Raw genomic sequence first — 24,819 nt, 5'->3', positions numbered from 1 at the left:
TAAAACACAGAACAGAAGTCAGCAGAACTGTGGAATACTTTGTCATCTTGCCACAAAAGTGAGATGGGCCAAGAATACAGGGGAAACTGGACCAAATGGAGCGGTGGGTCCAGCTGGATTGTATGTTCTTACTCTGCAGTGGCCTTGGCAATGGGCCCTTCCCCTTGTGGCGATGGCATTATAAGAGACACATCACAATAAGGAGTGTCAGAGCTGCACATGATCTGGTGGGCTTTGTCTTGGGAGGACTGAGAAGGAGCTGGGTTGGGCTACAGAGCAACCAATAGGATGACCTCTGAAAGGGTAGAATTTGATAAATTTACCAAATAGCAAGTTTAAATGTGATACTCTCAAGGCCTCCTGGTACAAGGCTCCTACTGACTTGGAGTCTGGTACATATAGTATAAAACATCCAGTGGCATGTCCTTTATGTCACACCCAGGTCAGCTGATGGCATTGCTCTCTGAAGGTCACCTGAATCAGGAAAAAAAAAAAGGAGCCCATTCTCCAAGTAATTCGTGTGTTAATTTAGAATAGGAATAACCAGAGTAGCCTGTTGCTTGGATTAACCTCCCTTCCCCAGTAGATTAGCCAGGCAGGACATCAGGGCCAACAATTTGACTTCAAATGGGTGAAAGTCAGTTTCCATGGGATCATAGTAACACAACTCAGCTTTCTACTCTGAGATGTGTCCTCTGAGCTGGGACAGTGACCAGCACAAACACTAACAATGTGGACTGAGTATCTGAGAATAAGCACATTTTAGTAATAGCTGTTTTTTCTTAGCTATTTCTCTTCTCTGGGTTTCAGGTCTATGAAACCATTGGACACAGTAGTACTACCTTGCTAGCGGAAGTGTTTCTGCCTATCCCTGAGACTACTGTTGTCACTGGAAGGGCTCCCATGGAAGAAGTGGAATTTAGCAGTAACCAGCATGTGACACTGGACCATGAGGGAGTTGGAAGTGGTATGGAAAGCAAATTGTCATCAATATGACTTATAGTTTCACTATCAGATTTGGATATATCTTCTTCACATTTCTCAGCAACCAGATAATTTTTAATTGCTACCAGAAATTCATACTAAAATGATGATGTTATATTTTTGTCAAGTCATATTTATAATCTACTATTGGCCATGTTAATGCATGTAATTATAAAAGTGTTTAGCAGTGTGAATTAAGGACCTTTAAAATTCCCTTCCATTCCTTAATTCCATTTATCAGAATCTTTTATAAGAAAATAATTTGAAATAAAGACAGAATTTTGTACATAAAAATATATATCATGGTGATATTTGTAAAGCTAAAATCATGGCGAAAACTTTAGTAAGTAAAATAGATTATTCCTTAACTGTCTTTCTTATCTTCTACAACTTTAATAAGATATATGATAGAACTTCTCATTGTCCTCCATGTTTCTTAATTTATCTTTGTACTTTAATATATTTTCTTTCACTGCTACATTATATGTAGTTTCTTTAACTCTGTCTTCCAAGTCACAAGTGCATTCTTTGACTGTGTCTAATCATTGTAGTTCATCATTGTTTTCTCGTTCCACTTTTCCTTCCATCTCCAATTTTAGAAACTCTATTTAGTTCTTTTCCAATACGTCTGGCTGGTTCTGATTGCCTTTTGTTCTTTCCTTGGACTCCCAATAATTTCTTTTTTATTCATTCATCTGTCTTATTGAAACATATTAAATTTTTTTAAAGATTATCTGATCATTCCAATACCTATCCACGTATTAGTCTGATTCTGCTGCCTCTTATTTGTGGTGGCTTGTTTCCTCATGTTCCTGGTGATTTTTATTTTTAGCTCATATCTGGAACTTTATCTGCAAGAATTCTTTAAGACCCAAATCCAGTCACCAGTATAAAATCTGAAGTCACAGGCTTAGTCAAAGCTCTGACCTGGACAAGCGTGTGACCCCAGCATTCGTAGGACCTCTCTGGCTATTGTCTTCCTCACTCATTGAATGGATCCAATAACAAACACCTTTAATGTTTCATCAGTCTATTTTGAAGATAAAGGTGAAAATCCTTTCAATATGAAGGACAAATTTGAAAAACGTGAAGATGCTTATGGCATAATGGTGCTATGGTTTTGCATGAATAATCGTTACTGGAAATCCGGACTGTGAAGTCACTATATTTAGGGCCTGAAAATCTTTTCTTCGTTTAGTTGACTAACAAGCTGCCCTTAATTTCCATTTGGTGGAGGTCAGTTGAGCAGGGCCTTGCTGTAGCCACAGTAGCTGAGCAGTGACCAACGTCTGCTGTGTGCACAATGCTTGCCAGGCCCTGTCTTGGCTTTGCAGTGCTCATTCCTGGAACTCGGGGCCCACTTCGGGGTCCTGCACTTGCTCCTTCTGCTAAGAAGTCTCTTTCCAAAAGTATCTACATGTCTCACTTCCACTTTCTTCAGTCATTTATTCAAAAGTCACTTTCATCATGGTGACATCTACATCTGCTGTCAGTGACAGAGTCAAGGCTGGTTCTCTGCATCATCACCCAAAGCAGTCTGGTGGCACTGGCTTAGATCATGTGCTCCCACCCGCCACCTTACCTACTCCAAGTTCCACTTGCCTACCATCTGCATTCTTGCTAGGACTAGACTGAGTCTTCCTTCAAAACATAAATTAATCTTACTAACCTGATGTGTCCCCAGGAGTGCCCTTCTCCTTTGAAGCCGATGGCAGCAATCAACTGACTCTAATGACCTCGGGAAAGGTGTCGCACAGCGTGGCATGGGCCCTTGGAGAAAATGGCATCCCGCTAGTTCCTCCATTGTCACAACAGAACATCGGATTTCGGAGGTAACCTGTGACTTGAACAAACTGATGGCCATATCCGTGTTAGCATTAAAGATTTTCAAGGAGGGAAAGCGCACAATATCACATCCTTTCCTTTTATTGTCAGGTGACCATGTTTTCAGGGTATTTCAAAAATTGTTCTTAACATAAAAATTAAAATGCTAAAGCCTAACAAATATTGGGTATTTATCAGTGTTGAGGAAAGCATCTCATTTCCTCTTCACAGTGCTGTTGACCCATATTGCAAGGGGGAAGAGGCACCCAGCATGTAGTTGTGTATATTTAGCCCTCAGTGAGGTTGCTAATGATGGTTGTGAATCTTCTGGTGGCACGAAAGTCCCTATTCTCCAGCCCCTTCCTCTATTGCCACCTCCTTATTCAGAAGAGGAAAAAGGGCTTCTGGCCTGGCCAGACCACCCCTAGGCAGCCCTGGGTAGTGTGCTGGTCTAGGTGCCTGGGCCACAGGAGCCCTGTCTTCTCCATCAGAGGCCCCCTCTCTCCTTCCCTATAGATGCATCTTGAGTTAATCAGCTCCACAGCTGCCTCATCTCCTAAATGAAAGGATTTATCTTCATCATCAAGAATACACTTTCCAAGTCCAAGACGAGCTATTTTCAACATGTGGAAAACCAGAACAGGCTTCCTTTGGTCCCCTCATTACCCTCTGCATTCCCATTCCAACCACAAGGAGATGGGCTCACACCAAGTCAGGAGCTGCTTCTGCGGAGATGTGCCATGCTCTGTGCTGGAGTTGGGCATTTTGCATTCATTTCGCTTGAACTTAATGCTAGGGAAACCTCCTGGTGTTAGTACTTCCAATTCCTCAGAGTAGGAGGTAAAACAGGATTTGAGTTACAGGAAACACAGAACTGTTGACAAAGCCCCAAGGTCACTATGCCTGATGCTGGCACCTCCTTTGAATCCCAGTGTCCAAAGCTGGGGCCTAAGTTCCTTGTGCCACTATTGCCTTTTTCTTTTGTTTGTCTGCATCTGAGGATCCCAGTGGCCTGGGATATGAGGAATTCAGGGCTTCCTGGGCCACATGCAGAGGCTCCTCTCCCCTGGCCAGGACAGGGCACGACTATGCACAGGGCAGAGTTGTGGAACTGAGTCACATTTGCATCTCTTCCATTCGTATTTCCTATTGCCCTATAACCTTTAATAGCAATCATCAAGAAAAATGGCACACGTCCTTGCGTGAAGATTTTTCTCTCAGGGAGGATAAGCAGTTCTCTGGCATCCTGTGGTCCTGATGCAACCTCTCTGTGGTAAAGTCAGACTCATGGAATCTGTTCCATGAGCTCAAAAAGACCCGGCAGGATGCAAACTTCATGAATCGTCTCAACTGTTTATTCAGGGAGGTGCAGGGATGAAATGGCGTCCATGGACCCACTTTCCTGGTAGAACATAAGCCACTGAACAAAAAAAGGAACTGGGTTTATACAGGTTATTTTGAGGGGTGGTCTAGTGTGCCTGTCAGTTTTCTTGGACACAGGAGTTTGAGCTTTTTTGGTCAAGGTCTGAGGGCAGTATCTGAAGAGGATTTACTTTGGAGGAGATGAACACCTCCTAGAGAATGTCTCTTTTGAAGATGATAAAACACTTCCTCTCTGCCTGCAACCAGCAGCTGGAAAACGCTTGCCTTGGGAGATGAAAGCTGTCAATGCATGGTCCTCATTGTTACTCCCTTTTTCTCAGACCTCATCGTCTTAGGAATTTCTCATTCTCCGTATCCATTAGAATCAACTGGTTTTTCTTGTTGATTTGTTTATTAATTTTTACAGTGCTTTGAAGAGAGCAGATGCCATCTCATCTATTGGCACGTCAGGACTGACGGACATGAAGAAGTTGGCCAAGTGGGCAGCAGAGTCCAAGCTCGACCCGAATGACCCCAACAATGCCCCTTTAATGCAGCTGATCTCGGTAATGTGGCCAGAGGCACACCTGCCATTTGTAAGCCAGAAGTGGCAATAAGAGATGAAATGGCTGAGCCCTTTGTGCTCCTGTTCTTCTGCACCATGTTCTCCCACTAGCACTAAGGGCCCACATGCCCGGCGAGTGAGAGGTTTAAATTCCTGCCTGATGCCTTCCCTGGCTGTGAGACCAGCACGGGAACTTCCACACCCTCCCCACCCTGGTGATGCAGTTGGGAGGAGCAGAACTGCTGCTCAGAAACACTTGGCCAGACACACAGCCACACGCAATGATACCAGCTTCTTCTGGTATCTTCTGGTTGCTCCTTCCTGTAGCTCTGTCCAGCCCCTGAAGAAAGATTCTATTTCCTCTGTGTTTTAATGGAGTTTGTCCTTCAAATCTGCCCATCTGACATTGTTTAACATCTTCCAAAATCAGTGCTAGGTTTCTCCCAGTGAAAGCCACACGTCACCTGGTATTGCGCATTTTCTGGTTCCATAGGTGGCCACCAGTGGTGAGTCCTATGTCCCTGAGTTCTTTCGACTGGAACAGCTGCAACAGGAATTCAACTTTGTCTCAGACGAGGAATTAAGTCGATCCAAACGTTTCAGGCTTCTTTGTCTTAGAAGCCAAGAGGTGCCAGAATTCCGAAATTATAAGCAAGTTCCAGTTTATGACCGAGAAATTATGGAAAAGATATTCCAGGTAAGAAATTTCCTAAAAGGGATTAGTAAAATAATAAAATGTCTGCTATGCCACTTGGTATAATGTTGTATATGAACTTTGTTGTCCTCATTAAATTCTTAATAGCAATATTATTTTTCTTATGCAACACTTTTATATGTAACCTGTCCATTAATTTTCTTGAATTTGATATGTAATCTCTTCGCCTCAATGTAACAATATGTAAAATAACCAGTAACCAGGATTCTGAGCCAAGTGGTTGAACTGCCTACATTTAGAATTGTAAGGTGAAAGGTATCCCAGGGGCTCATGTGGCTATTCCTGCCTTGGCCAGGAATTCAGGTCTGTCTGAATGCAGGAGGTGTCTGCCAAGCACCCTGTACCAGGCTCAGTGGCAAAACACTCCAGGAAAACCTGGATGGGCAGGCTTTGAACAGCCTGGGGTGGCGGGGGTAGGAAGGAACTGAGGAGATGGGCCGGATCTGCATCCCACTCAAGGGCGAGAGTAGGAACAGAGGCTTAGAGGAGGACAGATGGCAAAGGCAGGGGCAGGGGTGGAGGAGCTTTATAGGAACTGCGGGGCACGGGCCGTGTAGAAGGGGCAGACCAGTGGAAAACAGACACATTTGTATTTGACGAGGTGAGTGGAGACCAACTAAAAATTAATACCATTGTGACATCTTACGCTGAAATTATTCTTGGAGAATATATTTGGTTATTTGGTTCTTAGTTATTTGGTTATTTGTTTCCTTAGTTTGGGTTTGTGATCCTAAGGGATAGAAACCCAATTTTGAACCACCTCAGGCACCAACTGGAGTCTGCTGAGCAATGGAATCCCGAAGCAGGGTTACTATCCAAAGACACAGGAGCAGCAGGAAGGCAACTGTGCCTCGGTGTCCCCCACGCGGGGCCTACCTGTGGCCAGGACATTCTGCAGAGTCAGGGCTCCTGGTACGGTGGCTTCCTGCCCCGATTTGCAGATGGGTTTTCTCTGCTTGGCCATAGGATCACTAGTTCATTCAAGTTCACATCTGATGGCTTCAGCCTCCAGAGGGGGAGGTGAGTCCTCCTGTCCCAAGTTCAGAAATCTCAGGAAGTAGCTCTGAGTCACCGGGCCTGGGCTGGAAGCCACCCATTGGCTTTTAACTGTGACGGAGACTAGTCACGAAGGGAAACACGGCAGTTCCCAGGCACATAGACTAGTGACAGAAGGGAGAGGCCCTGGCTGACGCTGCCAGAGGAAACCCCCGTCCTCCTCAGAGTGGTTGTTCCGCCAGGGCAGCCAGATGTCACAGGATGGAGTAATGTTTTCACCAGGTTTCTCATTATTTTTGTAATTGCTTTACTAAAATGGATAAAGCAAAACTCAAGCATGAATCAAGCATGAGTTCGGTTAAGTTGCTTGATGAGTTCAGTGTCTTGAATTCTGACCACTTTCTCTGTTCCGTGGCCTCTCTGTCTTTCTGCTTGAGCACTTGAACTTTTCAACACTGCATAGAATTCTCTTCTGTTGGTAAGGCAGCTTGACCAACTGACTTGGAATCTCGGATACTGCACCAAAGATCAGTTCTGAACCAAAAGTTAGGAGGAAGATGAAAGAAGCATTTGGACCCACCATTTATGACTTGAACTACATGAGATAAATAATTCCCTGACTCCAAGGAGAGCATCTGAGAGTACTTTAAAATCTTAAAATTATCATGTCCTTTTAATTTTAGGACTATGAGAAACGTTTACGAGACAGAAATGTGATTGAAACCAAGGATCACATAGACACCCATAGGGCCATTGTAGCCAAATACCTCCAGCAGGTAAGAAAAATCACTTGAAACAGGTTTCACAGCGGGGAAAGAGCCAGCACTGTAGAATGGGAGGTTCTCTGTTCTTACAAATGACTGTCCCATCTTGTGCAAACCACAGGAATAAAAGTATATACCTGACAATTACCTTTACCTTTTGAATATATGAAACCACTAAGTTATGTCATGGCTTATTATCAGTGATTATTTTAAATGGGGATGATTACAGGGGACTCAATTTCTCAGTCATGTTTTTTCAAATATTTGAATGCTTACATTTATGTTATATTGTATTACAACGATTACCATTGTGATCAGAAAAAAAAAAAACAAGTTTAAAACCACACACTAAGTGCCTTGTTCACCAGAAAACTAAAAATTGAAGTTGAAACATCATTTAATCTTTTTTCATTCCTTTCTTTTCTTTCCTTCCTTCAACAAACTTAATTTGCAACAAATGCTGTAGTGAACACATTCCCCCATCTAATTTATGTACGATATAGCTCTTGCACGAAAAAGAAAGAAAAGAATTTATAGCACTTAGAGGTCCTTTATTAAGTTTTTATGTATTTCTTTTTATTTATTTATTTTAACTGTTCTGCAGTCTAGGGATCAAACCCAGGCCTCTTACATGCTGGGCAAGTCCTCTACCACTGGGCCGCCCTCCTGGTCCCTGAGGTCTCTATTTAAATAAGAACATGCATCATTTTGAATAAGGAAAGGACTTCAGAATCAGTTGTGTGTGCTCCAGACTGGTCCTATTTTTATTTTTTGTGATTGGTGATGCATTCTTCCAGCAGAATTCTACTATCCTTTGTATCCAGAGCTTTTCCAGCTCCTGAAAATGTAACAGTGAACAAAACAGAAAACCCTTGCCTTTAAGGAGTGGACAGTTGGTGGCAGGGACCTGGGGGGACTACAGAGCTGACAGCAAGTGACCAGCAGTAGAGCAGAGAAAGTAACAGCTGGAGCGAGGGAGGGGACAAGGTGGCCTTAGGGCAGACTAGAAGGAGTGAACTATGATGTTTGAATAAGAACATTTTAAATAAAGCTGATTTCTTTCCCTAGGTTAGAGAATCAGTGATAAATCGTTTTCTACTTGCAAAACACCATTTTCTTCTTACTGATTTGGTGGTAGAAGAAGAAGTTCCCAATATCAGGTAAAAATCATTAAAGCCATTATTAATACTTCCTGTAAAATCTTTGTTCTCACTCTATTATATGAAAACTGCCCTACGAGAGCTTTAAGCATGATGTGGTATGCATGGCCCAGAGCTCTGCTAGAGACCTGGTCCACCTGAGGGGCCTGTTAGGAAAAGTCACCGCAGGCTCTCCATGGCACCCAGGACAGCCATCTCAACTCCCCATCTCCAAGTCCACCTCACTGCCTTTGCCATTTCCACAATTCCGTTCAACCAGCCCTGCTGGCATTTCCAGCCTGCAGGTCCTCTTCTGCTTTCCTGATCTCCCCAGGCCAGAATTTCCCCATCACAGGGCCATGGGGGTGGCTACGAGCTCCCCCTCAGAGGCTCTTATGTCACAGGGCAGGGGGTCTGGCTCAGGCACCCCACATGAAGGACATAGGGCAGCAGGGAAAACGGATATTGACGTGGAAGTTGGGAACTGACTGTATTTGCTCGATTGACTCCCTATTTTTAGAATAATCTTGAAAGGTCTCAGCTAGGGGTGAGCACATAAAAGGTGAAAGGTGGTCTTGTGGGTCCATTAACTTTGTGACTTTTTCTGGGGTCAAATTTTATTGTCCTAAAAAGGTCATTCCCTGTGCATATCCTTCCTCTCCCCCATCTGACTAGTAAAAGGCAGCCCCCCACCACCTCCATCCATGAAACAGAAGGGAGACAGTCTCCAAAATTCCCATGGAAACCCCTCTCTTTGCAGAGTCCTATCATTGAATGTCACACAGTCGTGAAAATGACACTTAGAACAAATGATGGTTTTTCATGCTGTTTTTTCTTTTCTTTTTTTTTTCTTTCTTTCCTTCTTTTTTTTTTTTTTTTTTTTTTTTTCCTTCCTGCTTTACTTTCTGCATTAAGTTCTGAAGGCTCGGGGTACGTTCATTCTTTTTTTTTTTTTTTTTTAATTTCAGTTTGTTCTTGGCTTTAAACCAGAATGTCTCCGTATTTACTGGTCCCAGTCATGTGATGCTCCCAGGCTGACAGTTGTGGGAGATCCAAGCCAGGAGTCACTTCCTGGGAGGGAGGCATTGATAAGGGAGAAAACTTGCCATGTTAGGATGCCTGGCAAGACTTGTGTCTCGGAGGCCCTGAGTTTGGGTTAGTAGGTGTCCTGGCAGAGTGACTCAGAGGGGGGCTCTGTAGTCAGTGACCTGAGTTGGAACCCCAGCTCCCCTCCTAAGAAGCCTTCAGCAAATCATAGCACCTCTCAGAGTCTCCAGTTTCAACTGAAAAATGGGGTAAACATTATATTCCAAGAATGAGTCCATTATAGGTAGGTCCTAGCACTATCCCTGATACACAGAAGGGCTTAATAGGTGCACTGAGGGTACCTTGCTGTGCAGGACCCTGGAGAACAAGTGGAACAGCTCCTGGAAACCCTTTGGGATTGCCTATGGGAGCCACCAGTAGTGCCAGGCAGGAGTTGCAGGACCCCCATCCAAAGAGGGACCCAGTCAAGAGGCTGCTCTGCCAGCTGGACTCTCAGCAGCGAAGCTGAGAACCATGAGCCCCAAAGTGGCTTTGTTCTGTGGCCCTTTGGCATGTCATTAATGTCCACTTTCAGATGGTCACCTCTGTGTTCCTGTTCAGTCTCTGAGCAAGAACTTAGGTTCCCCCTGGACTTTTCTCCTGGGGTTCCCTGACTCTTTTTTCATCTTCCCGGAAGTGCTTGTTGAATCTCATCTCAGTGAAAGGGAGAGATTGGTAAGACAAGGATTCTCTCCCCCTCCACCTCCTCATCTCCTCCAGCATAGTCACCTTTGTCCCGGCCTCATCCCAGAAGTGGTGTTTTAGGGACCTAGAGAGAGCTAGATCAGTGCCAGGAGCTTCACGCCCCTCCTGCTTCATCCTCCCAGCCACCCCAAGAGGTGGGGAAAATTATGCTCATTCACAGAGGATGAAACAGAGACTTCAAGAGGTGGAATGATTTGCTCTCAGGCAAGGAGCGGAGCCAGGATTCACACCCAGTGCTGTCTAACGTCAGACAGTGAGAGGTCCCCAGCTCTGCCCGGGAAGGCCGTGTGCACACAGCTGTGCACACTGCCTCATGTGGAGGGAGCAGTGAATAATGCCAGGGGGTGGGTGCAGAGTGGCAGGTCCCTTCCAGGTGAGTGACACTGGCCCTGACGGGGAGGCAGGACTGACAGGAGCAAAGGTGAGGGGTGGGGGAGGAGAGGGCGGGCATATTTGGGGGCTGGCAGGTGAGCAAGGTAGGGAGCCAGAAAGGAGGGCAGGCTGGGGCCCGGGCATGGCTCTTCTTCCTCTGAGGAGTAGCCGAAAAAAATGTTCCACAAGCCAGCTGTGGATGGGCAGGATTTCTAGACTCTCCACTCTCCTTAACAGGGCAGTTTTCAGAGGCCGTGAGAACCCCGGGGCAGAGTTTGGGGAAGTCATCGTCCCGTTTTCTAGCTCTTTCTTTTCCTTTGAGTTCTAATCCTGTTCTGTAACCATTAGCATTTTGGGCCTGAGCCTTTTCAAGCTGGCAGAACAAAAGCGGCCACTGAGGCCAAGGAGGAAAGGGCGGAAGAAGGTGACAGCCCAGAACCTGTCGGATGGAGACATCAAGCTGCTGGTGAACATTGTGCGGGCTTATGACATCCCAGTGAGGAAGCCACCAGCAAGGTGAGGGGATGGCGGGTGCAGGCGCCCAGCTGAGGCGGTCTCCTGGAGGGTGCTCCCTCTTGCTCTTCACATGGGCCTGGGAGCCCTTGCTGAAGCCAAGGCCTGTTGTTGGCGTGTGAGCGTGAATTCAGGCTCAACAGGGCTTGCAGTGGGACTGAAGAGCATGGACCAGAGGTACAGCCGAGCTGCACGGTGGACCCCGAGGCGGGACAGTTCTCCTGGTGTGGCGCTCACCACATCCCTCCTTTTGCTTCATTTTCACGTGAGGGTGCCCCCAGCTAAGCATCACTTTCTCAGGGCAGAAGCTGAAGGTGCTAACTGGGGTCAGGGGTCGATCCACGGTCTAGTCACCTCTAGCAGAGGCAGGGTCACAGAAGAGGGCGTGAGCCGGGCAGATACACAGGAAGCGTCCGTTTATGGTTCTTCCTTCCTACCTGTTCAGAGGACTGAGTTCGGACTACCATGGCCACTATCCTGGGGGCAGTGGGGAGCCCACAACCTCAGGGGAGATGAGTCTGAGTTTCTTATACGTTTGGAGAGCAGAGATAGAAGGTCCAAGAGTTAGAACTTCTTTTTGCTGGTGCCCTTTCCAGTGTCATGGAAGAGGGGATATATGGTCCATTCAACACGAACAAGATCACGTGTCATTTCAGATAACACTCGCTACTCTTACCATCTTCATTCATTAGAGGGAAAATGGAAGGGGATGCCAGAGGCGTGGCCAGGGCAGCACCAGGCCAGTCGCTAGCATCTTCTTTCCTCCTGCTGTTCTTCATTTCTCCAACCCTCCATGTGCTCACTCGCTGCTGTGCCCTGTCTTCTTCACAGAAAATTTCCTCAACCCATTACTGTATATTGACATCCATGCTCATTGCTCTGCTCCTTCTAAGTGTCCACCTGAGTCCTGAATCTGCCGGGGCCTTGCTTCCCAAGCCACCCTGACTGCCTTGAAGCTCAGCTGTGGGGTGAAAACCCACACAGAAAGAACACAGAGGTGTTCGTTCTGCATTTTTGTTTGTTTGTTTGTTTGTTTTTGGTTTTTTTTTTTTTTTTTTAGAACATAGAAGTGTTCCTTTTATTTTTGGTCTGTATATAATACTTTCAACTATTAAACCATTCATTCAGATAATTCAAGAATACATTATTGGTCCTCCATGCTGAGCATTTCAAAGCAGATGCATCCAGATAGCGCGGACATCAGCTCTTTCCATTTAACCTGCCCAAATCTTCACCCCCTACCCTTGCACCCCACCAGGCAGGATTTTCCACTTCCTTTTCTGTGCTCCTACACCCATGCCTGTGGCTACAGGCATTTCATTGAGGTTGCTTGTTTACCCGCCTTTCGTCCTGTTTAGTCTGAACTGAACTCTCCTGTTTGTTTTTTCATCCTGAGTCAGACATTGGGCCTAAAATAAAGGATGTCCTAAACAAATGTTTTGTTTTGTTTTTTAAATAATGTAACTGATGTTTCCAAAGAGAAGTGTGTAGCCGTGATGTTAAATGTTCCACTTATACCATCTCATAGATTGTCTGAAAACCGATGTGAAAAGTCGAGTGTCTGATAGAGACAATTTGTACTTTGTTCAGTAACGAATGCAGAATAATTGGAAACCATAGCATTCAGTATAGATATGCAAGTGGGTTGTTAGGATGGTGGGGGTAGGTATCTGGAAGAGGCTTTCTGGAAATAATCTTCATTTGTTTCTTTAAGAATGCAATCATGAGGGAGAGAGAGGCAAGACCATGAGTCCTCACTGAAGCAAGGAGTCCCTGCCCTTTCCCAGTGAGGTTTGGGAGGCCCAGAGAGATGGGCCTTGCCCGGGGCTTGTCGCTGTGGCCATTGGAAAGCACAGGTTCAGATAAAGGGGGAGAAAACTGAGATGGGAAGGAGGCGGAACTTTCTGGTCAGAGGGATTTTACCTCTCATTTCTGGGGAAAAGTCAGGTCCTGACTCAGGCAGACCCTGGGAGTAGAGGAGAGAGAAGGAACATTTTTCTTTTCCCTCAGTTCTCAGCCAGACATGCAGGCCTGGAAATGGAATCTGGAGACGGCTTTTATAACTGCCAACTGACCAGGGAGGACCTGCAAATACCGAGCCTTCCGAAGTGTGAACAAGCTCAGGGACAAGGGTTGTCATCACAGCCACCAGGACTATACATCTTTGAAGGACTAGACCATATTCTCAGTAGAAAATTAAGACTCTTCGTATCACTTATTTCTTTCATACATTTTCCCTCCTAGCAAATTCCAGCAGCCATCGAGATCCTCCAGGGCTTTCAGTGAAAAGCGCGTTGCCTCCCCAAGCGCACACAGCCCAGCCCACAGCCCCGACCACGCCCTCAGCCAGGTGAGAGTCCCCTACACCGGTTCCGCTTCCAGTCTTGACCCTTAGGCTTTAGGAACCGCCTATAGACTTCGTGGACAGTCTTGCATCCTGCTTCATGTTCTTTCAAAAACAGACCATTTATTAAGCATATCCTACCACTGCTGAGGACAGACTAATTCATCTACCCATGATGGACCCAGGGTTTGTTCTTGCTTTGAAGGTTTTAGTGCGTCCTTTTGTAGAAGTCTCTTTTCAACGAACAATTTGCCACACGACAACAGCTGAAGGGCCCAATCCCAGCTGGAATGAAGAACTTGACCTTCCATTTAGGTGAGCATATGTTCCTCTTTAAATAACTATCGGATATTTTGAAAACATACAAAGGAAACAGAGACTAAGCCAGAAAAGATCATGGCAAAAAGTTTGTAGCTGGTGAGCTCCAGAACCAAGTCCCATGGTTTTCCTCTCAGGCCCACAGCTGACTGCATTCGAGAATAAAAAATGGAAAGATGTCTGAGTCTGGAAACCTGAGGTCATTGTTGGGACACTCTACTTCCCACCAGGTTCTGGTTTCTTCCCTCCCAAATTTTCTCATTCCCTCCCCGACCACTCTATACTGCGTTTCCTTTCTTCCTCATGTTCTCTCCTGAAGCAAATCTGAAACTCCCTAGTTCCCCAGAAGTGATTCTTTCTCCCTCACAAAAAATAAACAAGCATTTCAGAACTTTGGTCAAAAATTTTTAGATATTTAAAAGATTATCACTTTAGTACTTGAAATGACCTTATCTAATCCAACCCTCTGCTTTTATGGAGAAGAGACTAAAAGCCACAGAGGGAAGGTGACTAAGAAACCACAGAGTAAATTAGAGGCAGAGCAAGGATTACAACTAATTAAGCCAGAGCAGAGGGCCAGGTACCACTGTGACCCAGAGAGTGAGCACAAGAAAGGAGAAAGAGCAATGACGATTGCTCAGGGGAACACCTGTGGTGCTCCAGCCTCAGGTAAGCAGTGTTAGAAGACAGGAACCGTGCCCTGGGTGGGCAGCAGGACCCTTCAACAGCCGCAGAGCAGCAGCAGGTTTATGCTGCCAGTGGTCTCCCCGGAGAGGCACCCTCTGGGGCCCAGCTGCTTAGGAAGCCCACCACTGACCAGCACCCCTGGAGGCCACCACAGCCCTGTCCAGATGACTCCTCCAGGGAGGGGGATGGGAATAAGAAGAAAGTAGAACGAATTGGCATCACTTTCCTATGTTCATCTAGGACTACACCACCAGTGTATCTCCACGTCATGTTCAACCACAAGAGTGGGACCTAATTAGAATAAGTTACCCTGCGTGCATGTATGATTGTCAGAATACACTCTACCGTCATGTACATCTAAAAACAACAACGACAAAAAGATGACTTCTTGCAAAGCTTACAGCCTCACTAGCCAGCGGAGGGTTTGGATGGGCACAGAGCCTAAAATAGAGGGCTCTCTCCCTCGGGGTGTAGGTATGACGTGACGGCATCCCTGTCCAAGATAAATCCTTGAAATGAAAGCTCAGGTTTTAATCCCACACCTGTGCTCCTACTTGTGTGTTGCTCAAATGTTGACATTTGAGGGCTGATCATTTCTCTTCTGCCTACTTCCACGGTCCCTGTTCACGTGTTATTTTGCAGGGCTCCTAATGGGGATTACAGCTCAGCGAGTTTACAGTCAGTGAAAGATGATGTGTTTATTAATATTTTCGATGAAGTACTATACGACGTCTCAGAGGTAAGTTCTCCGTGTGAAGGAAAACATCTGAACTCTGCTCTTGGTAAATCCTCTACCCTCTACATAAGTCCTAAGCACAATTTCCATTTTTGTTGTGCTTGAAATATTTGAAATTTGACAAGTATAGTTGGGAAAAGGGAGAGATGTGGAAGAGAACTAGCTTTTTAAGTTATCAGCTGAGTATTTGCGCCAGGAAATGTACTAGTGCTTTGCATGGGCTGTCTTATTCAATTCCAAAATGACCCTATGAAGTAGATCAGGGAATCTCCAGTTCATTGATGGGAAAACTGAAGTTCAGAGAAGCTCTCCTAGAGTCACTTAATAAAGTGTCTGAGCCAGAACCTGATTAGGTCTGTGAAACCCAGGGCCACAGACTTTCAGCTAAAATCCTGCTGCTCTCCTGCTGTCAAATTAATTAAATGAATGTCTGGAGCTCTTAAACAATTATTACTTCCCGTGTGTCCTTTAGGATGACCGTGAAAGGGGAAGTGGAATCCATACCCGTATTGAGAGACACTGGTTGGGATGCGTGAAAATTCCATTTAGCACTATATATTTCCAAGCAAGGGTAAGTACCTAAAGTCAGAGTTCCATGAGCAAAAGCTCAGCTCTAGCCATTTTTCCTGTGAAAGTCTTAACGCTGAGAGAATATACGAGCAATGCCCTTGGAAAGATAAAAATCACTATATGAAGTCATTGATCTTCCATCAGACTTGCATGGCTTATTAAACTTCTGTGTTCCTTAGAGTTCACAGTTAATGTAGGACTGTTCAAATTTGCGAATTTCTAAAACATTTCAACGGAAGCAGTGGTGGGACAAAGTGGAGATTTGTCCAAATGATAGAAGTGGAATGGATGGTGTCTGAAAGTAATTTGAAGGAAACAATCAGAATGGATGATGGCCCATTTAATGACATGCATTCTATTAATAGTTCTGCAGTGCATGCTGTTTAAAACATGAGCACCAGCATGCTCCACAAAGGCTCCCTTCTTCAGAGTTAGCCATTTTACTTAGGGGATCCATTAGGTTGGCAACTCCTGAATGACTTAGTAGCTCTAATCTGGGACAGTTAAAGATTCTGAATATCCTTTAACACCCCAGTATTAAATACACAGCCACAGGAGACCATAAGCCGCTGCGATGACCACACAGAACAAACACTACCTGGCCACAGTCTCCAGCAAGACCAAGACCCAAACTCCAGTCATGGAATCTTGGATTGGCTGCAGTTTCAAGCATCAACTGGAATTGCAGTTGTCCCTGGGGAAAAAGACTAGTCTATGGATCATGTTGCAGTGATGTTCTGGCCCAAAGAATTTACATTTTCCTCTTAGAATAAATTTTAAATTAAAAAAAAAAAAAAGAAGGCATCATTTTTACAAATCAAACTGCCTGTTACATTTGGTGTTGCTGAACTTCACATTTGGGAGATACTCTGAAGTAGTTACTCAAAACCCTTTGCTTGACCTGATGATGTTTTGGCTCTGTTGTGCTTCTGGAGATCACAGACAAGACCCTCACTACTCTGAGGCAGTCTGTGTTCTTTCCGAGAGCTCTGCTCTGGAGATTTCCCTTGCACTGTGCCATAATCCATGTCCTTCCCTAGACTTCCGATTTCTAGGTCCTGATTCTTTTCTCTAGAGCTGCTTTGAACAAGTAGACTACTGACTCTGTAGTAACTATATTGGGTGCACATTACATACCATTGTTTATATATCACCTTGATTATGCTTCACAACACCTCTGGACCACTATTCCCATTTCAAAGATGAAGAAATGGAGAGGTTCAGTAACTTATTCAAATCACAAAGCCTACAGCACATTTGGGATTCAACTTGTAATGACTTCCAACATGCTAAGACTGGTAAAAGGACAGAGAACTATTCCACATTTTGGTTTCTATGCTTCATTATATCTTTGGAGATTGATTTCATTACATTTGTCTTTTAAGAAGTTTTGTCTGAATCCAAATTCCATGTTTAATTGTGGTGGAGGTTGCTATGCCATCTGGTGTGCATAGGCCCAAGATGTACCAAACACCTGAATGCACAGGACAGCCCTCCAGAAGTGATCTGGCCCCAAAGTCACCAGCACCCAGGTTAAAAAACCCTGTCTTAAGTCCTTACACTTCAAATATTTCAAGGTAGTACTCCTTCCTTCCTGTGTCATCCACCTATTTTACAGAACAAATGTGCTCCATTATTTCAACTGTACTTTTTATGTGATTGTTTTTTTTTTTTATCTGCTCACCCCCTACCCTGTCATCTGATTAGATAGAGGCTTTGGGGTGATCTGTCAGTGTAAGGAGAAAAATAAATAAGAGTCTATTCAATTTATCCCTAAAAGGTATTATTCACTGAAATTTTAAGTTCTTTATTTCTCCTGAGATGTAAATACCCACTAAAGACTAAAATAAAAATTGGATTGTTTGCAAACTTGTGAATTTTAAATTCTAGCTTTTAATAATTCTGCAGCATTAGTCTTCAGTAAATTCGTTGTTGCTTCAACTTTACAAGAGTGAGAAAGTCCTGGCTTTTGAACTTCTACATAAGTTATTTCTGAATAAGTAACTGATCAATCATGCAGGGCACATTTATTAAGCAACCTAATGTGTATACAAAACACTTTTACATGTCAGAGAAGGATGATAAAAAGAGGGAAAATATTTTCGGGGAGTAATTATCTGGAAGAATATGACAAATGTGCACACAATTATAAAGTCCAACAGAAAACCATAATCTAACAAATGAAATAAACTATGTGTGTGGAAGAGATAACAAGTATCCATGAAAGAGACAGCATTTCATCTACACAAGGCTTGAAAGATGGGATGGGCTTCCTATGCCAGTCTAAGTGATTTTTATTTGATGAGTTGAGACTCGTCTTTGAACTTCTGTTGGAAAATCGCCAGAATGCTTACCAGCTCATGTTCTCTTCACAGATTGATGGAACGTTTAAAATAGATATTCCCCCCGTTCTTCTGGGCTACAGTAAGGAGAGAAACATGATTCTGGAGCGAGGCTTCGATTCTGTCCGAAGCTTAAGCGAAGGTTCCTACATCACCTTGTTCATCACCATTGAGCCTCAGCTGGTTCCTGGAGAGTCAGTTCGAGAAAAGGTATAACCCTGCTTGGAGTCTGGAACCCACATCCCCTGCCGGTGAAGCGTGAGAGGTGCTTACCAGGTGGAGTCTGCCAACTCTGCACTATACCAACAGGTTCTCCTACTGCAATATATCTCTGTTCATTATTTTTTCAGTTTGAACAGAATAACGAGGAGAGAAGAGATGTGTGGGTTTGCACTTCCACTGAGCCAATAATTAGGTCAATCAGCAGTCTAAACTTTTAGGCAGAGCGAGACAAATGTGAACATGTTCTGCTTTTAGAAGAATTTTCTCAATGTGAAGAAAATTACATATGACAAATGAGAACATCAGATTGCTCTTTCACTTGACATTTGCTGGCAAGCATGCCGAAATAGATTTCCATGTTCTGACCTCACATCCCTGGCTGTGCTATGTATTGAGTTGATTCATAGGCTCATAAAGCCAGATGACCTTCAAGGGTCATCACCATTCATTTCATGAAATAAACAAACATCTGCACAAGTACTCTTTGAAACAGCTCTAGAAAAAAGAATGTCTAGAACTTCCATTTGTTAACAACAGTTCCCAACCTTCATCACCGGGAAATAGCTTTCCTAACATAAATGCTTACATAGCATTTACACACACTGCCCTCGTTGCATTTGGAAGTTATTGTGACCTCTTATGCATATATAAACTAATCCAGTAGTAACAACCACCACCAATACGTTTGAAGTCCCTTACTCTGTCCTCCGCACTGTCAGAGGCTGGAGACATGTTCTCTTCTTTCACACACTCAGGTGTCTTGGGTGTGGGTCTCCAACTTAGAGGTGAGGAGAAGCAGACTCTTTTTCTGCAGGCGCACACAGGCAGCACGTGGCAGAGGTGACGGTAAACGTCTGTCTGGCTCCACCCTGTATTCACTCAACCAGCACCGAGAGTTCTAGACACCGGGGTAGAGCAGTCAGACAAGCAGGTGGCAACGCCGCCCACCTTACAGCCTACAGAGCCACAACCTCCAAGCTGCACTGCAGAACCTAGTGCTCTGCTGACTCTGGTTTCCCATTGGAATCAGGATTTAGATGGAGATGGAAAAAAAAAAAAAAAAAAAAAGTGAGCGCACTGCTGTTTCTTTTCCTGTGTTACAACTTGGTTCACAGAGAAATGTCCTTTTTATATTCCATTTGCTAGGCACTTTCAGGACACAGGGATTATTGGAAATACAAATGGACTGAAATTCAAATGAATTTTATATGCTAGGCTTTGTCACTAAAACTCAGGTTCTCAAGAAAACATTAAAATACATGCATTTCGAAATATTTCAGAAAGACAACTATATGCTCTGAATGTTTGTTTTCATGTATAAACTCGAGAGGGACAAGAATATTAGCATGGAAGAATGCTGCTGGAAAAAAGACGAGCTCGTTATTTCTATGTAATTCTTAACAAAAGAAAAGGCAGTCAGCTGTAAGCCTTCCGAAAAGCCAAAGTTGTCTGGGACTGGCAAAAAAAAACCAAACCTGGAACTGCTCTGTGCTAGGCCTCCTTCCCCAGCCCTCACCTCCTGCGGCAGGACCCTGGAGAGGCATCCGGGGCTCAGGACAGGTCCTCAAGTCCTGCAGCGTCGGCCCTAATGCTGCCTTTAGTGGCATTTCACTGCCCCATTGTGGCTGTGGGAAGCATTTCCCTTAGGCTTCTAAGAAGAGGGCTTATCTCTGGCTGCTGTTTGATAAGGAAAGCATGCTGGTCGACAGGGCCCTGGGATCCTTAACGCTCAGGCAGAAAACACTACCCTCTGGTTCACCTGCAGACTCCGAGAGAAGCTCTCACCTGAAACAATTGGGACCACAGCCTTGAGTTGTTGGGCCTCTAGCAGCAACTTTTGGGATTAGCAGGTTAGAGTCCCACTATCCACATGGGCAGCAGCAGGCTCCCATAGAGAATCCCTCCATATTTTTCAAAGGTATTTATGAATGTAAAAGTTTAAAGAATCAACTCCTGAAACACTTTTTTTTTTCCCTTACTTGACATTGTCTTGGTTAAAAATGAGTTTTTTAAAAAATATTGCTGTTAATAAAGTCTTCCTCTCTTTTTTCTTCTTTCTTGCCTATGATAGATGAGCAACATGCTCAAGAAGGTACCCAGTGTTTTGTTCTATAATTCATCAGTTGGTAGTTATTAGCTTTTAATGAGCTGCTATGTCAAATGTCCCGGGGATGGGTGCTGGATCCTGATGCCTGTGTCCCTCGGCAGTGAATATAGATGTCTGCAGGTCCATGAAGAATGTCCGGCTTTGGGCTGGGGAGGTAACTGAATGGTAGTGCATGTGCTTAGTGTGTGCAAAGCTCTGGGCTCAACTCAGCACTCCCCCAAAAGATGTCTTGGACATTTTTGTCAGAGTGAATCTTGGTTGGCATTGAATTAAGAAGGCATTAGCGTGAAGGTCACCTGCACACCGAGAGCTATCCCCATGTGTCCATTTCCATCAAGTCTGTGAGCTGCTCCTTAGAGAGACAGGGTAGCTCTCACAGTTGTTTCTGCTCAGTAGAGACTGCCATGTGCAGCTGTTAAAAGGCAGGATAAACCCGTTTGCTTTTCTGTGTTTCATTAACCATTAACCCAGAGGTCAAAAAATGTAGCCAGCTAATTACAATAAAAATAAAAATTTTTAAAAATGTAGCCAGCTAAGACTCCCCCAAATTTCATGTCCAGTGAACTTTGAATTTAACAGTTCTGCCTAAATTTGCTTCATAACAAACAACCCAAGACAGGCGCAGTGGTACATGCCTGTAATCCCAGTGGCTCAGGAGGCTGGGGCATGAGGATCATGAGTTCAAAGCCAGACTCAGCAACTTAGCAAGGTCCTAAGCAACTCAGGGAGACCCTGCCTCTAAATGAAGTACAGAAAAGGGCTAGGGATGTGAATCAGTGGTTAAGCACCCCTGGGTTCAATCCCTCGTACAAAATAAATAAATAAACACCCAGATTCTTTTAGCATTTAGCTTTTCCTTGACACTTAAATCACAGACATACCATACTACTTAAATTCGTGTTTCACATCATAAAATGGCATCCTAGTGGCCTAAACAACTATTAATGACTACTAATACTTTTTAGGGGGTTACCACATGCAGGCTAGGGGTAGGAAGGAATGCACCCGGGCACAGGCCCTGCCAGCGATAGCTTGCTATAGAGTTAAGATATAGAACACCAAGGCAAAGTGGTAGAAAAAGTTCCTGACACACTTTATCCACTTGGAAAGTCAGTTGTCAGTTCTGATTCAAGATCTATGTGTTCTTCCTGGACAGTGTTGATAGCTGCTTCTCTTAGCTGCTCCCCTAGCACCCTGTGCCTATCCCCGTAGAAGCTCTGGGCAAGGAGTTGAGCACCTGGTGTTCATGTTCTCCTGCAGGCTAGAAGTTCCTTGAGGGGACTATTTCATAATCACATATCCAGAATACCTGGAATCTTCTAGAATCTTAGCAAACATTTTTCAAGTAATTGGATGAATAAGTAAATAAATGGGCTTAGAGGAACAGGGATAAACTCAACTGGGTACCTTCTTTTGAACCAGTTTTGTTCATAGTTTTCCATCTTTCTAAAAGTACAATTATTTCTGGCTTCACAATTCTATCCTAGAAATCTGTGACAGATATTTTACATTTGAGATGACAGATTTCTGGGTCACCCCGTCTTAAAACCAACATCAAAATGCACATAAAACACCATTGCTTGGGCTCACAAATCAGAATCAGCATGCTGTAGTCTGTTTTTTATAGAGTACTTTAATATTCCAGTGTTTCCACATGGCTGCTTTCCTGTTCACTATTTTCTTTTAATCCTATTGAATGTGTATGTTAAGTGTTTAGTACAGCAGTCTAATTATTAAATTATAAATATAATTAAATAAAGCTGCAGGGATACCAAGATGTAATGGTTTTATTAAGATTCACTTACTCATGCTGCCCAAACCACACTGTTAGTTCACACTGACTGTTGCATCTGAACATGTACCACTGTGTCTCCCCTGAGCATATGTAAGCCCATAAGTCTTTCTTTTTGAAGTTTGAGTCTCAGGAAGATGAGAAATTGCTTCAAGCAACAGAGAAGTTTCAAGCTGAATGTGCCTTAAAGTTTCTGAATCGTCAGTGCCTTACAACTGTAATTGACATGAGTGGAAAAACTGTTTTCGTAACACGCTATCTCAAGCCTTTAAACCCTCCTAAGGAGCTCCTTAATGCCTACCCCAATAATCCACAGGCAACAGCAGTAAGTACTTTATTGCTAATCAGAGACATTACTAAAAATGTTTTAAATTTTCAATATATTGCCACTGTACCATATTTTGTACTATTTAAAAGATATTACCTATGTCAAGGTCATTGGTGATGAAAGTAATGATTAAGACTTTTTTATTACCACAAGACTTGTTTTCTTTAGAAGAGTCTGCAGGTCCCAGGGATGAAAATAAATAGTTCTTGATTCATTCTTTCCATTAATAATTATTGAGTGCTTACTATGTCCCTGGCATTATATTAGGTTGTGAATATTCAACATCTGGTAAGGTATTCTGCACTTTCAAAATGTCTTACGTAAGCATGTCTTCATTGTGTATTCTCAATAACTTTGTTAGGATATGAACCACAAGGCCTCTAGTTTCAGAACTCACGTGCTTTCTATTATACTGAAATAACTACTTGGTACCATGCTTAATGCTATAAGCATCATTGATTTAAATTAAGCAAAAAAAAAATTATTTCAACAATTTAAGCATTTTCAGCATTTAGGTTATCACTACAAAGTGCACCCATACTGGACCATTAAATATACACAGTCCATTCACTGACTTCAAACCACTCCACCACAAACTCATGAAACAGAAGCCACGTGTTAAACAGGACATTTTTAAGTGAGTAACATAATGTTTTTGGAGAGTGGGTGGCATAGGGAGTAACTGCTGCTAATAGTCATTCTTATAAAGATTTAGAAATAAGATGATATATTTTGCAGATGTAGGCCATATTTTAAAAAAACAACCCTGTGTTCTACATGCCATTTTCTCAAGTCATTTTTTTATTGGAAACCATAATAAAGACTTCCATTCTGGCTAGCATAGTAGATGTACAGGAGATTTCTCCCTGCAGAGAACACTTATGAGTGATAATACATTAATATTTGAAATATTTTAAAAATTGTGGCTAAAATAGAAGTAAAGTGAAGGGGGGACACATATACAGACACAAGAAAGCAATATTCCACACGGGCGAGGGCTTGAAGTAATGTCTGCCGTCCTTCCTGAACACTAGAGCCAAGTTTCAGTGAGCCACAGGCTATGGGAGATGGGAGACCCGGGCTAGAGCAGGCTGGCAGCTTAGAGACTCGGGTAGAGATGAGTGAGGACAATGACCTCAGTGGGCAACGTGGGAAGTCCCCACCCTGAGAAGGAATCCAGGCTGTCTAGCCCTGCCTCTGGATGAAAGAGAAATAGAGTCTCACCAGAGAATACCTGATCGTTAACCTGTATTTACTCACATGTGGGATTAGAATTTATATTGTCTGTAGGACTCAAAAAAACTTCAACCAAATATTTAGTTGGAAGTATTCACTTCTGGTAACAATCCCAGATCCCTGTCAAAAGCAAACACAAATCCTTCTAGAAGAGTCATTTCATCTCAGTCTCAAAAAATCAAAATCCACAGAAGTTCTAAAAGACATGAATATACCATAAAAGACCATCAATGAAATAAGTCACCATAAAGAAATTTAAGAATTAGCATAAACAATAACCTGAAGCATCTGACCACAAAGACTGTAGACAGAATTATTGGTACAAGATGTAAAATAGATATTGTTTTAGTCAGCTTTTTCACTGTAAGACCTAACCAGAACAACTTTAGAGGAGGGAAAGTTTATATGGGGCTCACGGTTTCAGGTCTCAATCCACAGATAGCAGGCTGTGTGTGTTAGGACAGGGCTGATGAGAGTATTTTAATGCCCTTGATGTTCTTCAAAATAAGGATAAAGATAACTAAGTTTAGAGTTCAATTTTGAAATTTCTAGATTAGCCCATAAGTAAACAGAGTGTGTGTAAGTTCTAAAACTAGCAAGAAAATAAATGAAATGGGGTGAAGAGAGTTGGGAGGGGAAAAGAAATCACAGAAAAAGTATGGAAAGTAAAATTACAGAATAAGATGATAAGAATGTCCAAAATAAGTTCAAATCATAAAAAAAATAACAATGCAACCACATTAAAATTAAAAACTTGAGGGGCTAGGGATGTAGCTCAGTGGTAGAGTGCTTGTCTAGTGTGCGTAAGGCCCTGGGTTCAATCCCCAGCGACCCAGTGGTGGGGGTGGATTGAGAACTTGAGTTTATCCAAAGATACCATGAATAAAATGACAAATCAAGCCACAAATCAGGAGAGGATATTTACAACATATATAATACATAAAGGAATGGGCACCAGAATAAAAGACAAAAAACAAAATCCTCTTACAATTCATTATGAAAATGCACAAATTTGGAAATGCACAAGAATTCAAACAAGTGGAAACATGGATAGGCCAGTAAACATGGTGTTTAAATTAAAGAAATATGAGTTACATCTCTGAGGATGTCAG

At 43.4% G+C, this 24,819-nt stretch overlaps 1 protein-coding gene across 3 annotated transcripts in view; it reads left to right on the top strand.

Moving 5' to 3' along the window:
- The window catches only part of CC2D2A (coiled-coil and C2 domain containing 2A), a 102,319-nt gene that overhangs the window by 64,687 nt on the left and 12,813 nt on the right, over positions 1–24,819 (top strand). For all 3 annotated transcript variants that reach the window (XR_013766310.1, XM_079154520.1, XM_079154519.1), the window contains 13 exons: positions 811–967; positions 2,669–2,816; positions 4,598–4,736; positions 5,229–5,432; positions 7,130–7,222; positions 8,279–8,370; positions 10,861–11,028; positions 13,270–13,375; positions 13,575–13,684; positions 15,017–15,113; positions 15,583–15,681; positions 18,056–18,232; positions 22,265–22,468. Coding sequence is in view for 2 of the 3 variants with exons in the window: in XM_079154520.1 (XP_079010646.1) it covers positions 811–967; positions 2,669–2,816; positions 4,598–4,736; positions 5,229–5,432; positions 7,130–7,222; positions 8,279–8,370; positions 10,861–11,028; positions 13,270–13,375; positions 13,575–13,684; positions 15,017–15,113; positions 15,583–15,681; positions 18,056–18,232; positions 22,265–22,468 (1,794 nt within the window). In the remaining variant the exon portion in view is untranslated. The remainder of the gene's footprint in view (positions 1–810; positions 968–2,668; positions 2,817–4,597; positions 4,737–5,228; positions 5,433–7,129; positions 7,223–8,278; positions 8,371–10,860; positions 11,029–13,269; positions 13,376–13,574; positions 13,685–15,016; positions 15,114–15,582; positions 15,682–18,055; positions 18,233–22,264; positions 22,469–24,819) is intronic.

Source organism: Sciurus vulgaris, assembly GCF_902686455.1.
Source record: "Sciurus vulgaris genome assembly, chromosome: 9".
In the NCBI taxonomy this organism is placed as follows: Eukaryota; Metazoa; Chordata; class Mammalia; order Rodentia; family Sciuridae; genus Sciurus; species Sciurus vulgaris.
Note: the sequence above shows the minus strand (reverse complement) of the source record. Positions and strands in the feature narration are given on the sequence as shown.